The 14,760-nt window shown below is 37.5% G+C and overlaps 1 protein-coding gene across 1 annotated transcript in view; it reads left to right on the top strand.

The window, feature by feature from the left end:
- Positions 1-14,760, top strand: part of Mtr4 (exosome RNA helicase Mtr4) — a 212,863-nt gene that overhangs the window by 118,061 nt on the left and 80,042 nt on the right. Inside the window, exon 11 of the mRNA XM_067145842.2 lies at positions 2,125-2,439. Coding sequence (XP_067001943.1) covers positions 2,125-2,439 — 315 coding nt within the window. The remainder of the gene's footprint in view (positions 1-2,124; positions 2,440-14,760) is intronic.

Genomic DNA, 14,760 nt, shown 5'->3' with positions numbered 1-14,760 from the left:
TTGTGGCCATGTCTGTCGATTTGGTTTGTTCAATTGCTAGGTTATACTCTGCAATTCATAGATATTCAACTCAATCTCCCATAGTTCATTGCTAAGTAATCTTCCCGTGTAGATTGGTTCGTTAACATCGATATATACACTTCACAGTTGTTGACAATAACCTATAATTTCATTATGAGTATATCTACTACTTATATTGGCACACGCATGTGGTTAACTGCTTAAGATCTAGCACTGACATTCACAATCTGGCACATATAATCCGTTTCTAGGTAATTCTTTATTCCTTCTAATTTATTTCATCAAATATGTATATCGGAAACTTATTACTTATCTCGTCTCGAATGGGTCAGCTGCTGTCTCCTTCTCGTATGTTATGCCATCTCTGAGTAATTGGACCCCATCTCCGGACACGTCACAGCTGGTCACTGGGCTTCGCAGTCTCGGTCTCCGTCATAGTAGCTTGGGCAGTCTTCCTCCATCGGCTTAAGCAGTTTCCATCATATTACGGGTGTTCATGCAAGAAGAAAATGACATTATTCGGGCAGAATACATAGTTAATTCTTGAATTTTGGGCCTTTTACTACATATAAATAATTGCTAGTATTTTCTCTTATGTCTGGAAATTGTGCTTAATATGACTTTAAATTTATTTAATCATGTCAGAAACATACATTATACATACTTATAATAATAACAGGACAATAACAAATCTGGTACTATAATCATAATCATTTCTGATGATGGCAGGTAACGATGTGATTTAAGCTCTCCATAAATACAAAATTAATTAAATGTGGTGTGACCAGTAAGCTTCCTTGGTAGCGTCCATCACATTCTGGAGAGAGCAAGTAGTTGGACACAAGTTACAAACAAGGAGATGGCTCATTGTCTGTTCTTCACCACATTCACATAGAGTGGAGTGAAGCTGATTCCTGCTCGTGGTGCCCCTGCATAGGTAGTCGGAAATTTAATTTCCGTTACCTAACTGAACGTCAGCATTCCAGAAACAATACAATTCATACAAGATGACTTTAAATGCGGCTTATTCTCATTAAATATATCTTTTCCTGAACGTTGGCTAATGCTTCTAGTTTTTATTTCTGTTAATCTCAACTATATTCAGCCACTTAGAGTACTATAATTCAGCCTTTCTTCTCAATCTTGCATGGGTCCGTAAGTTCCTTTCTCTTCAATATTTTTAAACAGAAACGTGTATGTTTCTCCTCGTCTCGACTTAATCTTGAACCGAAAATGATTGAATTCTTCGCTCGTATTTATATTACTTCTTCACACTTCTCTTCCTGTACGTTAATTGACGTCTTTGTGCTTCCAAGTGGATTACTTTTTTCAAATGCGATCTTCTTCTCTTTTTTTTTTAGGTAGTTAAGAATTAATTAAATTCAATTATTTCTTGAGACAATAGTTGTTCCAACATGAAACTCTTTTCTGATGGTCTTTCATACCTCCGCCTTCTAGACTGTGATTAAATTGCTTCTTGGTGACAGTTCATGTGTGTTCATGTCACATGAAGCCGGCGCACGCCATTTTGTCCGCTATATCTCTGCAAGTAGGATCTCCTTGACTGTTACGTAATGGTACAACGTGAAGCACGCCGTTTGTGTCATTTAGGCTATCTGTTGGCATGGAAACAGCATGGACGTTTCCGAATCAGTGCCGGCATCTCACGAACAATGAATTGACTTGACATGTTTTCCACTTGGAGCGGAAAACACGCCAACATGTTAAACATTTTAACCTCAACACTCTGAGTTAACATGCAAAGTCAATTGGAAGACACAATCACAATATACATGTCAATTGTAACATTTTAAATGTTAATCACTGGAGACTGGCCTTAACATGAGCATGGTCAATGATGTGCTCATCAAACATTTTATTTAATACGCAGTCCAGCCAAAACATAACCAAATTGTCTTATCTGTGTTTCAAGACTCATTTAATAGGACAGAGACTAGGATTTGAGAAGTCCCAGGGGCAATGTATCCACCAAGTTCTACTGTATTTTGGCCATACCTTAAAGTTTTGCTCATTTTGAGATTTGTTTTGTGGCTGTTTTGTTGCTGTAACATATATCTAATGCAAATGTTTTTCTTTGACTAGATAAAGACTGAAGATGATGAGTTTGAGTGGGGTATAATCATCAACTTTAAAAAGCAGGGTGATGGTGGTAAAAAGGCAAACCCAGCCCAAGCTGCACCAGCTATCTTGGTGGATGTGCTGCTTCATACTGTAGGTGGTGGAGGCAGCGATATCGGAGGTGGTGTCCCCAAGCCTTGTCCTCCTGGAGAGGCAGGGGAAGTGGAAGTCTTAACAGTGCAACACACACTCATTTCTCAACTCAGCTCTCTGCGGATATACTATCCCAAGGATCTTAGACCTGCAGACAACCGGAGATCTGTACTAAAAACAATTCAGGTATGGATAGTCAACTGTTTTCTTTCTTTCTTTCTTTTTTCTTTCTTTCTTTCTCTCTTTCTTTCCAATATAGGTTTTTTCTTTTGCATCAAGATGTCATTCGAAAGAATAACTACAGTTGAATTCATAATGTTAAAAATTTTACTCACTATAACAGATTGTCATTATATCCGATTTTTCGTAAAATTCGGGGAAAACCCCGTGCACATTAAAATCGGTATGAAACGGCAGTCGGTTTGTTCAAAACTTGCGTTTTCGCGGATGATATCCACACTACGGCTTACTCGTTTGTTATTTTTCGAGATCCGATACTGCGTGAAAGTGTATGTTTAATTTCATTCTGGCAAAATTATAATATCACTCCAGAGGCCTCTGTGGCAAATGTTTGTTTTCTTCTTCAAACCGTATCACCTAACCTAATGGTATATATATCCTGAAAACATATTTCAAGCGCACATAGAGAAATGATATCCCCCTCGCTACAAATTTTCACGGGAACAGCCTTTCCAAAATTTAACTAGACGCAAGAAAATACAAACTTTCCTCTGAATCAGTGATGTACTCTGCCATATCTTAAGGTGTATCACCGAAGATGATCGATCGCATTTTGTGGCAAATGTTTCAGTTTTCTTATTCAAACAGCGTCACCTAACTTAACCGTACTATATGTATCATGAAAACATATTCCAAGCGCAGGTAGAGAAATAACATTCTCGCTATAAATTTACATAGGAATAATCTCTCCGAAATTTAACCAGATGCGAGAAAATATAAACTAACCTCTGAAATCAGTGATGCGCTCTGTCATATCTTGAGGTGTAGTGCATTCTTACTTAATTTCAGTGTAGAGTATTAAAATTAGGCAATTGTTTACTTAGCCTTTATTCCTAATGAGGTAACGACTGCCATCGACCATGTTATTTACATGTTTGTTACAGAAACATTTTCTCCTCTTTCATTTCTAATTTTCTTTAGAAACAGCAGTTGACGGTATTACTAATCAACTCCAGTTGTTATGTTCAGACATAGGCTGATATACAGTAGAACCTCGATAATTCGAAATCGGTTAATTCAAAATCCCGCCTAATTCGAAGAAGCTCTCGTTCCCGGAAATATGAGATATAGTTTTGCATGTTATTTCAATTGTTTAATTCGAAATACGGATAATTCGTAATTCGAAGTACAATGTCGGCCCCATTACCGAAATTCAGACTATTAATTCGAAACTGCCTTTACATTTAAATAGTATGTTACAGAATAATTTCAAATCGAAATTTATCCGTTCCGCGTCATATTAGAACGCGCGTTCCGGAACGTGGAGGGGTAGCTTTCTGCACTTACACTCACTTCGGTGGGTCTACAGTGCGTATCATGATTGCTAAGTTGAATGAAATCGGAATTCTTTTGTATTCAACCTTTTAAGGAATGCCGTAATATCACACAACAGGCAATGTGCGGGAAAACAGAATCTGCGAACACTGGCTATGCCGACAGTTGACGAAAAAACGTGGCTCATATAATACATTCGTAGACACCGAACAATATTGCCATTGCCGGTGAAACTGCATTGCTTTATTTTCATGCGAGCCCAAACGGTCGTATGGTTTTAAAGGAGAAATTGTCAGCCGGGAAATCGTACAAGGGTGAGGGATGGGGGTCATAGTAGTGCGTTGCAATGCACATGGAAGCGAGATACTTTATCCCCTCGTCATAGGAAAGTTCGATAAGCTACAATGTTTTAAGGGCGTAGGGCACTTTCCATGCCAGTACAAAGCATCTAAAAATGCAAACAGTACAGAAATCCAATAAATAATGCATTTGCACAGGGGAACCAGCATAATTTATCCTCGTCTTTGAATTGTGCGATTTTTTTCTTTCGTTGCGTGAGGTTATGTTTGTCAGTGATTTATCGAAGTGCATTATTTGAACACTGTAAATGCACCTTGTTGGATACATTTTGGAAATAGTTTTTTCCATGGCATTTGAAAGGTTTAAACTGTGAATCGAGGTGATTGCATGTATTAATGGGTCTTAGAATACTTTGTGATGCGGCAAGTGTTTACATTTCTGAAGTACGAGAGAAGTGCCATGGCGGGAAACCGTACAAGCATAGAGTCATAGGAAAGTTCGATTATAAAGGCATCAGGTACTTTCTGTGTAAATACAAGGCATCTAAAATGCATACAGTATAGTAATCCAATTAATAAAGCACTTGCACATGGGAACCAGCATAGATTTCTCCTCGTCTTTGAATCGTGTTTTTTGTCCTTCTTTCGTTGCGTGAGGTTATGTTTACCGGTGAGATATCAGAGTGCATTATTTGAATACTGTAAATGCACCTTCTTGGATACATTTTGGAAATAGTTCTTTTTTTCGTGGCATTTGAAAGGTATAAACTGTGAAGCAAGGTTAACTGCATGCAGTAACGGGCCTTAGAATATCATGTAACGTGGCAAGGGTTCTGAATTGCGAATTGGCGGTTAATTCGAAATCACGTAATTCGAAGTCCGATTTTTGAGTCCCAACGACTTCGAATTAACGAGGTTTTACTGTACATAAACATTATTGAAGTTGAACCATCTGACTTTTAGTCTGTAAAATTGATAATACATACTTACCAACTTTTACGGTTTATCTGTAAAATTGATGGAAATTGCAGCATTTTACAGTTTTACAGATGGACGGTGTCATTTTACGATTTCGCGGACAAAAGTTTGAAACGTTAACGTTCGATAATCACCCCACTTTCGTACAAGTGATTGTTTGCATGGGTCGAAGGCATGTTATTGATAGTCAATAACTCATTTTTTGATATGATTGGTAATTTTTACCTATGATGCTTGTGTCGTCATTGGAATTGAATTTAAAGCTGGGATAACAGCTCTTCCATGTGAATCTTAGGTGTCGACAGACTCTGCTCCGTAAATTCTTTGTTCTGCTCCGTTCGCTTGTTGCGATTCAACCCATATTCCTTGACCACGTGAGTGTTGTTCCTTGTTAACGAAGTTGGCATTCCTTGAATGTTTTGGCTTTTTAAGGTTATGACATTTTAATGATGAAGTTTTCAAGTTTGTGTGTTATAACTTCGTGCTTCGCAGTTTCCTGTATTCCTGGAATTAATTATATTTGTTGCACATGTGTGTGTTTTTTTTACCATGTGCATATTCTTTGTTCACGAGGTTGGCGTCATGTTCATTGAATGGTTTAAGACTTTGTGTGCTTTCACATGTTTTAATGAAGTGTTTGACTGCCTTGAGTGTTTGTTATAATTTTATGTGACGTTCAGTGATCCAGGTTCCTTTCGATGTTTCAGTAGATTACATAAAATAGGCTTCATGATCTGTATCGCACTTCAATAGATTCACAATTAAGTATTTATTTATTTTCCACCTAGTCGATACAATGATTGCTTAAGGCAATTTAATGGTTAAAAGTGGTACATGTTTCGTATATTATCAACATCTTCAGCCACATAACACTGTTTAGATGAAAAATATATAAATTGACAAAGTAATGCTTTAGAGGAAGTGTCCTTAAAATTAACATAAGATTGACTTAATTGTTAATCTGTTTCAGTAGATATCGAGACATTTGATCTCGGATATTTTCATACGCTATATTCCTATTGTAGGATTCATGAATAAATCCAACTAGATTCCAGACATTGAAAGAATCATATTCTGTTGATTTTCCGTGCATTCTAAAATCAAGAAAGCGAGAAAAATTTGCCTTTTGCACGGTATATGGGTGTGATATTAAAATTGCACATGGTGGAAGAAACAATTTCAGTAATCATGTGAAGTGTGATGAACATGTAAGTTATGTTAAATCGAAGGAAGATAACAAGAAAATCAACACCTTTTTATTTTTTGCTAAGTCTGGAAACGTTGACAGTGACGTAATTAGAGCTGAGTGTCTGTTTACTTCCCTTTTGGTGGGACACAATGTGCCCTTAAGTGCGGCTGATCATGCTGGTGATTTATTTAAGAAGGTGTTTCCTACATCAGTAGTTGCTAAGAAATTTAGCTGTGGTCGCACGAAAACGATGTGCATTGTAAATAAAATGGCATAAAATGAATCATCTGAAGATGTTAAGAGCCTTCAGAATGGACCATTTTCTTTGGCAACGGATGGAAGCCATGATACGAATGCCAAGTTGTATCCTATTGTTGTTACATTCTATAATATTCCACGGGAAGAAGTAGTGAGCACTGTGCTATCTATACCAGCGTTAGATGGGGACTCAACAGGGCGAAACATAGGTAACCTGATGTTATCACTGCTGAATTCTCATAACATATCAATTGAAAACTGTGTGGCTTTCTGTTCCGACAATGCTCTTGTTATGACAATACACAAAAATAAAGTTTCAGCATTTCTAAAGTAAGTTCAACCAGGTGTTGCCATTATAGGTTGTATTTGCCACCTGATTAATCTAGCAGCTGAAAAAAGTGGCTGAGATCCCTGTTGATATATTTTATTTCTTAGAGAAGAGTGTCAAAAGAAAGAATGCCTTCAGAAATTTCAGAACTTGCACAATATGAGTCAAAAAAAATTCTGAAACATGTTTGTAGTAGGTAGTTATCTTTAGGCAGATATTTAGATAGACTACAGGACCAGTAGGATCTGCTTCTTTCTTTCTTTCTTTCTTTCTTTCTTTCTTTCTTCAAGGAGGAAGTAGTATATGTACCCAAAACATTTCCACAAGCTTGACATCTTTCAGAATACCTAGAGTTGAACAAAGTGGATCCAAAAAGCATCAGAAGAAGAGAATTCTTGACTCTGCTACTACAAATGCCCCTAAACGAATAGCATATTCTTCCAAATGTGACAAACCCATCCTAAAAGTAAGACTTCTGCTACAACACGTGAGGAAAAATTGTTTATGTTCCTGTCTCAAACTTGAACAAGGTCTTTTGCACTTTCTTTCATGTGACAATTGCTGTATTTGACAAATTTATTCTTGCCCTTTAGACTTCTTCCCCATAAGTTCACTTTTTTATTAGAACTTCTAATGGATTTGCTAAAGCAGTTGTTCACCAAGTTTGTTAAGCCCAAAATTGTCAAAAGCTCCTCATTGCTTGAAGTTGAGTACAACTTGATTCAAAATCAAAGAAGTGATGATGAGTTAGCTATTGGCATTCAGACTTCGAACATAGTGAATGATCTCCAGGATACAGATAAATCCCTTTTCTTTTCATCAATGAGAAACTACTTTTGTGCTGCCTGTGACTACCTCATCAACAAGTTTCCACTCAAGGATGATGTGTTAACACTAGAACGGCCAGAGCGGTCATTTTGACCGTTAGCGAATTTCAAGGTATTTCCACGCTCGTAATTTTTTACGCACGAGGTTGTTCTTTTGTGACTTTTAATCTTTTAGGGTTATGTACATTCACGCCAAAAATTACATCCGTAGATAATAAGGGAACACCGATATTGTCCCTTATACCTAGGAAGGCCATAAGCGGTCATTTTGACCGCTTCACTTCCTTGATACGGAGAGCTCTATTCTGCTCACTGCTTGCTTCCTGTGATATATTTACAAGTGGCGCTATAGGGGCGTATGATGTAACTAAATAGTATGCCTCTAGCAGTGGTTGCGAGTGGACGAGTTAGTGCCTGTCCCTTGTGTCGTATAGTGCGTAATAATGGCTCGGCGGCAAAATCTTACTCCTGTTCAGTTATTAGCAGAACTTGAAAAGCTAGGAGAAGACGAATCAGGTGACGAAGATACATTATCAAATATAGACGCAATGAGTGACGATGAGGATTTTATACCTCAACAGTGTGATAATATGTCGTATAGTGATGGTGATTAGGCTGATGAAAATATGCACACGATGGACTTCGCACCTACGACAGACGCAGTTACTCCTTCAACCAGCCGTGATCAATCTTGCAGCAGAGTGAGATCTCTTAGCAGCAGGCAACCTGTTCGAAGAGGAAGGGGACGAGGTGGGAGAGGTCATGAACTGGTAAAGTCTTCTTCATTTGCACCAGGGAATCAGTTATGTGGTAATGATGGAACAACTATTTGGACTGTTGTCGAGAGTAGTGGGAACCCCCCTGGAAGGATGGCTGCTCAGAATGTACGGAAAGAGGCAGCAGGGCCTACTTCTCACGCTAAGCGTAACGTAGAGACTAACAGCAAGGTTAGTGGCTGGCGTTTATTCATTGATGCATCCATGTTGAAGCATGTAAAGATGTGCACAGAGACCGAAGCTCGTAGACAGACAACGGATAATAATTGGTCTATTTCTTTGGAAGAATTAGATGCTTTTATTGCTTTTTTATACGCCCGTGGAGCTTATAAACTTACAAGTCTAGCTGTAGATCATATGTGGTCTTCTTTATGGGGTCCCCCTGTTTTCACTAACACTATGGCAAGAATTTCTAAGGTATTTGCGCTTTGATCTCCGTAAAACTACATCCACTCGTTTACAGACAGATAAATTTGCTTTGGCTTCGGCTATTTGGAATAGATTTATTGAGAATTGTTATGCGTGCTATAAACCAGGAGCGAATGTCACAGCTGATGAACAACTCTTCCCCAGCAAAGCTCGGTGCAGGTTCACGCAGTACATGGCCAACAAGCCAGATGAATTTGGCATAAAATTCTGGCTACTGGTAGACGTTGATTCTACGTCTGTGTGCAATGGGTTTCCTTATCTTGGGAAAGACGAAATGCGACCCGCCAATGAATCACTGCCTGAAAATGTTGTCATGGAACTTATGGACCCATACCTCATGAAAGGACGTAACGTGACCACTGATAACTTCTTTACATCGGTAAAGTTGGCTGAGAGACTTAAAGAGAAGAAAACTAGTATTGTTGGAACAATCAATGGAGTGAGGACGGAAATCCCGATGTCAATCAAAGCACTACGTGTGAATCTGTACGAGACTGTCGTACTTCAGAAGGAAGATCACACCACTCTCACAGTATATCAAGGAAAAGTGAACAAGAATGTGCTTCTGCTAAGCACTCTACACCTAAGCGTTCAAGTCAGTGAAGATAACAAGAAGCTCCCTAGTACTACTGAATTTTATAACGGAACTAAGTATGGTGTGGATGTAGTTGATCAAATGGCGCGTAAATTCTCCACTAGAGCTGGATGCCGAAGGTGGCCTGTACATGTATTTGACAACGTACTTGATCTAGCAGTAATAAATTCATGGATAGTCTACAAGGAAATTACGGGACAGAGAATCTCTCGACATGATTATATTCTTGAAGTAATACAAGAACTAAGATCTGATTTTGTGAAGACATGATCCCGGTTGATTGAACTACCTACACTTCAGCCTGAGCCTCAGATTCAGGTTCAATGTGCCAGTCGTAAGCGACGACAATGTCAAGTGAACTCCAATTGTAAACAGAACAAAACCTCTGACACGTGTTCTTCGTGCAACAAAGTAGTGTGTGGAAAATGTTCGTGTAGGGTAATAACTTGCATAAATTGCTTGTCAAGTGCCTAAATAGGCTTGTAAACAAAGAGACCGTTATTTTTATCATAATTTTTCACAAAGGCATTCAATAGCAAGTCCGCCGAAATATTTCATTGTTACCTATTAGAAGTGAGAGAATATGAACAATTATTAATATTTAACATTGGATTGATCTGTATACAACACATCCTAATGGTTAACTGTTGTTTTAAAATAAATTATTGAACATTCTCATGTTTCCCAGATCCTGGATCCTAGGTATATGTCAGTAAGCGGCAGCGGTCAAAATGACCGCCTGCGGCCTTTATAGGTATGAGGAATGTTCGGCCGTTCTAGTGTTAAAGCATGCTCAAGTTGCTAGGTTAGATAAAACTGAAGATGTAGAGTTTTCTTCCATTCGTTTTTTCTTGGAAAAGTTTCCTATCATGTTATGCAAGGGAGAGAATGAAACTACAGATGAGGTGGTGAATGATCTTCAGAGGCGGTTCACAGCTCTTCAGGTAGATGACACTTTGGCTGCAAATCAAGATGCTGCAAGTGATTCCAGTTGGGCACAAATATCAATTCGTGCCGATGGACTTCTTAAGTATAACTGAATTTTTAGAATAATGGTCTTTATTGTCAACATACCCCATAACAATGCAGAATGTGAACGTGTTTTCAGCCTTGTGAAGAAAAATAGTACAGAGTTCAGATCATCCATGTCCAGTGAATCTCTGGAGTCTATTTCTTTTTTGAAGACCAGGAGTTCTGGTCCCTGTTATGATGAAACATTTTCTCAAAACTTTTTGCAGGGAGCTAAAAAGGCCACAATTATTACTTTAAAGTCGAAGTAGCATGTGATTTGCGGTGTGTATTATATTATTTCTTGCCTGTGTTATGTTAAGCAAGCTTTATTGTGTAAAGCCTTTTTTCAATTAATAACATATCTGCTTAATTTATCATGGAAGTCCTGTTATGTATGCTCCAAACCAATATTCACCATGCCTGCTGCTGTTTAACATGGATTTCTTCTTGATTGTTAGTTTCATATACAAATCATTGGCCTATGATGTAAGTAGATATGATTTCATTGAAGTATCCCGTTTAAATCATGAATTTTTGTATTTTGTAGCCCAGAAATATTACCGTATTATCTTCGTCAAGCCGGGGAATATTGAAAATTGTTAATTTTTTGTTGCGCATCAGTTTTACTGATACTCTTTTCGAAAGTTGGCAGGTATGACAATACAAATGAAATGAAGAGTTAAAAAATGGTGACCAACAGGAAAACATTTAAGGTAAGTTACGAAGAACGAAAGTTAACTTACGTTACGTGGCCCGCTTGTATCGACTGTGTTCTCTGAGTACGGAGTCCAGCTCTCGACGGACTTGCTCCTGCAGTCGAGACACAAGACGTATTGCTAGGAGGTGGTGGAATGGGGAAATAGTGCAGGGCTTGCGGGAGAGTGGGAGTATGCAGGATGTTGGGGGCGGTGACTGAAACTGAGTGTAATAATCATGAATTATTCTGATCCTGGTTTTTTATTACAAATAATAATTAAAGTTTTCCATATTACATTTTTTTTCATTTATCGCATTTAAGTTGAGGGCTGGGTACTTATATTGATCCATACTAATGTAAAAATTCTCTTAAGATGTTGGGTAGTGGACCTTTTTTGTTCGCATTATAGAATTTTTAGATCTATTGTGGTATAATTATGATTATGGTCTTTGTGATGGTTACTCATGGCAGAGAAAGTTATATTTTTAAGCGTCGTGGTGCTCTGTGTATCTTATGAGGAAGTTCCTACCTGGTTGTCCGACGTAACTTGAACCGCATCCCTGGCATTTCAGTTTATATATATCCCAGAATTTATGTAATTATTGCTACTATTTACTGTGTGAGAGTTACATACTATTCTCTCGTTAGTGTTGCTAGTTTTGAAAGCAATTTTTAGGTTCTGTTTTTCTAGGACATTAGTGATTATATGTATATTATTATTACTAAATGTGAATGCGGCGTAATTTTCTTTAGTTTTTGACTCTTTTCATAAAAGTATTTGTAGGCTTGTTTGTATGTTTATCGATTAACTTATTTTATAAATTTTTTGCAGAATTCGTTGTTCAAGATGCAGATGGTTCTGATTTCTTTTTTCAAATTTTTCTTTGAGGGCGGGATTTTTAAAGCTCGTTGTAACATGCTATTGTAGACAGCTTTTTTTATGAGCTTCAGGATGTATTGAACTTTGTTTAATGGTGTTAGCCGTGTAAGTTAGTTTCTTTTAAATGCCAGCTGATTATTCTTATGGCGTGATAATGTTAGTATTTACAATTCTTGTATTTATTGTCAACACCAATTCAATACATAAAATGTTTATTGTCCTAAAGGGACATTACAATACAAACGTTAATTGGTACATGTTTCGCTCGCTGTATCGAGCATCTTCAGCCATCTTTTATACGGCTGTCTCAAGGTTAAGTCATTCATTAAGTCCTATTTACAATAAAGTTGCACGTTAAAAATGTTTTACACAATAAAATGTCATCACACTTAAAGAGTAAACAAGAAAAATTGACAATTAAAATGTCTCATTAATGGACTAGACGTTTATTACATAATATTGATAAGATGTCATCATTATGAGCTTGCTTAATGTGCCCTAAATTGAGTCTAATGCGGAACTTTGAAGCTGATTGCTGGTCAATTTTTGGGAAGGGAGCTTCGTCTCTCAATTTCTGAAGTGAAGTGAGGAAAATAGGAATTTGTTTTTGTAATGAAAACGTGTATCTTTACATAATAACTTAATGTATAAAATGGTTCCTTGCCTTACTGTTGTTAGACTCCAATTCTACTGTGACCCTGGAGGGGGAACGTTTGATGCTGCTTTACGTCTAGTATAGTAATGGTGTGTGTGTTCCGTTGTTTGCTCCTCCTTTCGGGGAGGCAAGGCTGCGGAGAGGAGAGGAGGCGTGTCGCTTACTGTCACGGCTTCGGCTTTAGAAGGGGTGGGGAGAGGGGATGTACAAAATGGCGGAGGCTCGGTCTTATTTATCCTTTTACTGTCTGTATTGTTTCTTTTGCCTAAAGTTTCAAGACTTGATAATATCCCTTCGAATATAGGGTTTCTATTGTCAATTGTATCATTCAGGTTATTATCCTGATTGCTTTTTTGTCCTAAATAAATATATAGATTTTCTAATGTATTTAGAAGAGCTCCTTTGCTTATTTTACGCAATATAGTTAAATCCTGCTCTATGGTTGTGAACTGATGTCCGGTTGAACTCGTGTTGGCCTATCGCGGAAATTATTTTATGTCTTTCAGCATTGACTTGCTCTAGGTATCTTATAGTAAAACTCTGCCCTGTTTGTCCGACATAATAATAAATAACAGCCTACCTGGAAGGAGTGAAAGAAAAAAACATTCAACAACAATTTGAACAGTGTCATGAAGCCAATCATTTTTAAAACCTTTTAACTGGGAGACAAACAGACATTTTTAATGTAACAAAGTGAAACTTTTAACTACTATTCCAATGAATAGATATAGTTTTTAAGCTGACCAACTATGTAATCATCCAGTCTCATTTCATTAACCCATTAACCCCCACATTGTTTTAACATCATTTTAATTTAATTTGTATTCAAGTAGTCTTTAAGAGGATCAACTGCTTGCAAATATCGTGTTCAGAAACTTAGCGATTTACCTAAGCTTAACAACAGCTGAAGATGTTCCCAAGTGAGAACGAAACATGTACTGTTTACAAATAATTTGCTAAAAAGCAAATAAAAACTATCAGAAAGGTGGAAGATTTTCAATTATTGTAACTCTCTGTGATTAGAATTTGATACGAAAAATGAAGCTGATTACTTGCAAGCATTGAGCATTGGCAAATATGGGGCATAGGGGAGGGAATTGTAGTCCGGGTGTTGGCTACTGGCTTAGCTTGTGGAGGGAAAGGAGAAGGGGCTGTGGGCCGAGTGTTGGGCATTGGCGTGATGTAAGGAGGGCAAGTAGGGCCGTTGGAGAAGGAATTGTGGTGGTAAGTATATTTGTTGACGTATTGGAAAGTTTACGGTTGAAAATTTTTTGAAATTTTACTGTTATCTGATTTAAATGTTATGTCTAAATACTTAATCTAGTTATTGTTCTTCATTTCCATAATGAATTTAATGTTCTGATCTAAACTGTTGAATAGTTCCAAAATTTCCTTTCCCGATTCAGAACTGAAGATCTTTCAGAATGGCTTGTCAGTGAGTTTAGATTCCTGTCTGCCTGGTGAAGCAGGGAAGGAGAAATAAGGTTGAGAGGGGCTCATAAATACAGAGTCAATCCATTTGAAGACAACAGTGTATGAAGATGTGGAATTTGTCTTTGCCATTTTGTGTTTTCTTTCTATTGATCTCTCTTCCCATGCCGACCTGACGTGCTCATCGTGTTATGTGTTCCTTTTCATATTCATGCCTCTCTTTATATTACAGTAGAAGTCCGTTATAGTGAGAATTCATAACAGCGGAAAATTTACTCGCTATAACTGATTGTCGTTATATCCAATTTTTTTATAAAACTCGGAAAACCCCCCCTTATACATTAAAATCGGTATGAAACGGCAATCAGTTTGTTCAAAACTTGCGTTTCCACAGATGATATCCACACTACGGCTTACTTGTTTGTTATTTTTCGAAATCCGATACTACGTGAAAGTGTATGTACAATTTAATTCTGAAAAATATATAGTACCGTATTTCTCCGAATCCAACATGAACCATGAACCCTACTTTTTCCTTCAAAAAGATTAAATCAGGCTCACAAAGTACTCTGTAAAATCATATGAATGCCTTTGTTGTACAGTAGGCCTTCGCATTTTTAGACTATTTTTAGACTATTT

Source organism: Anabrus simplex, chromosome 4, assembly GCF_040414725.1.
Source record: "Anabrus simplex isolate iqAnaSimp1 chromosome 4, ASM4041472v1, whole genome shotgun sequence".
Lineage (NCBI taxonomy): Eukaryota > Metazoa > Arthropoda > Insecta > Orthoptera > Tettigoniidae > Anabrus > Anabrus simplex.
This window is presented reverse-complemented; position numbering and strand designations above follow the sequence as displayed.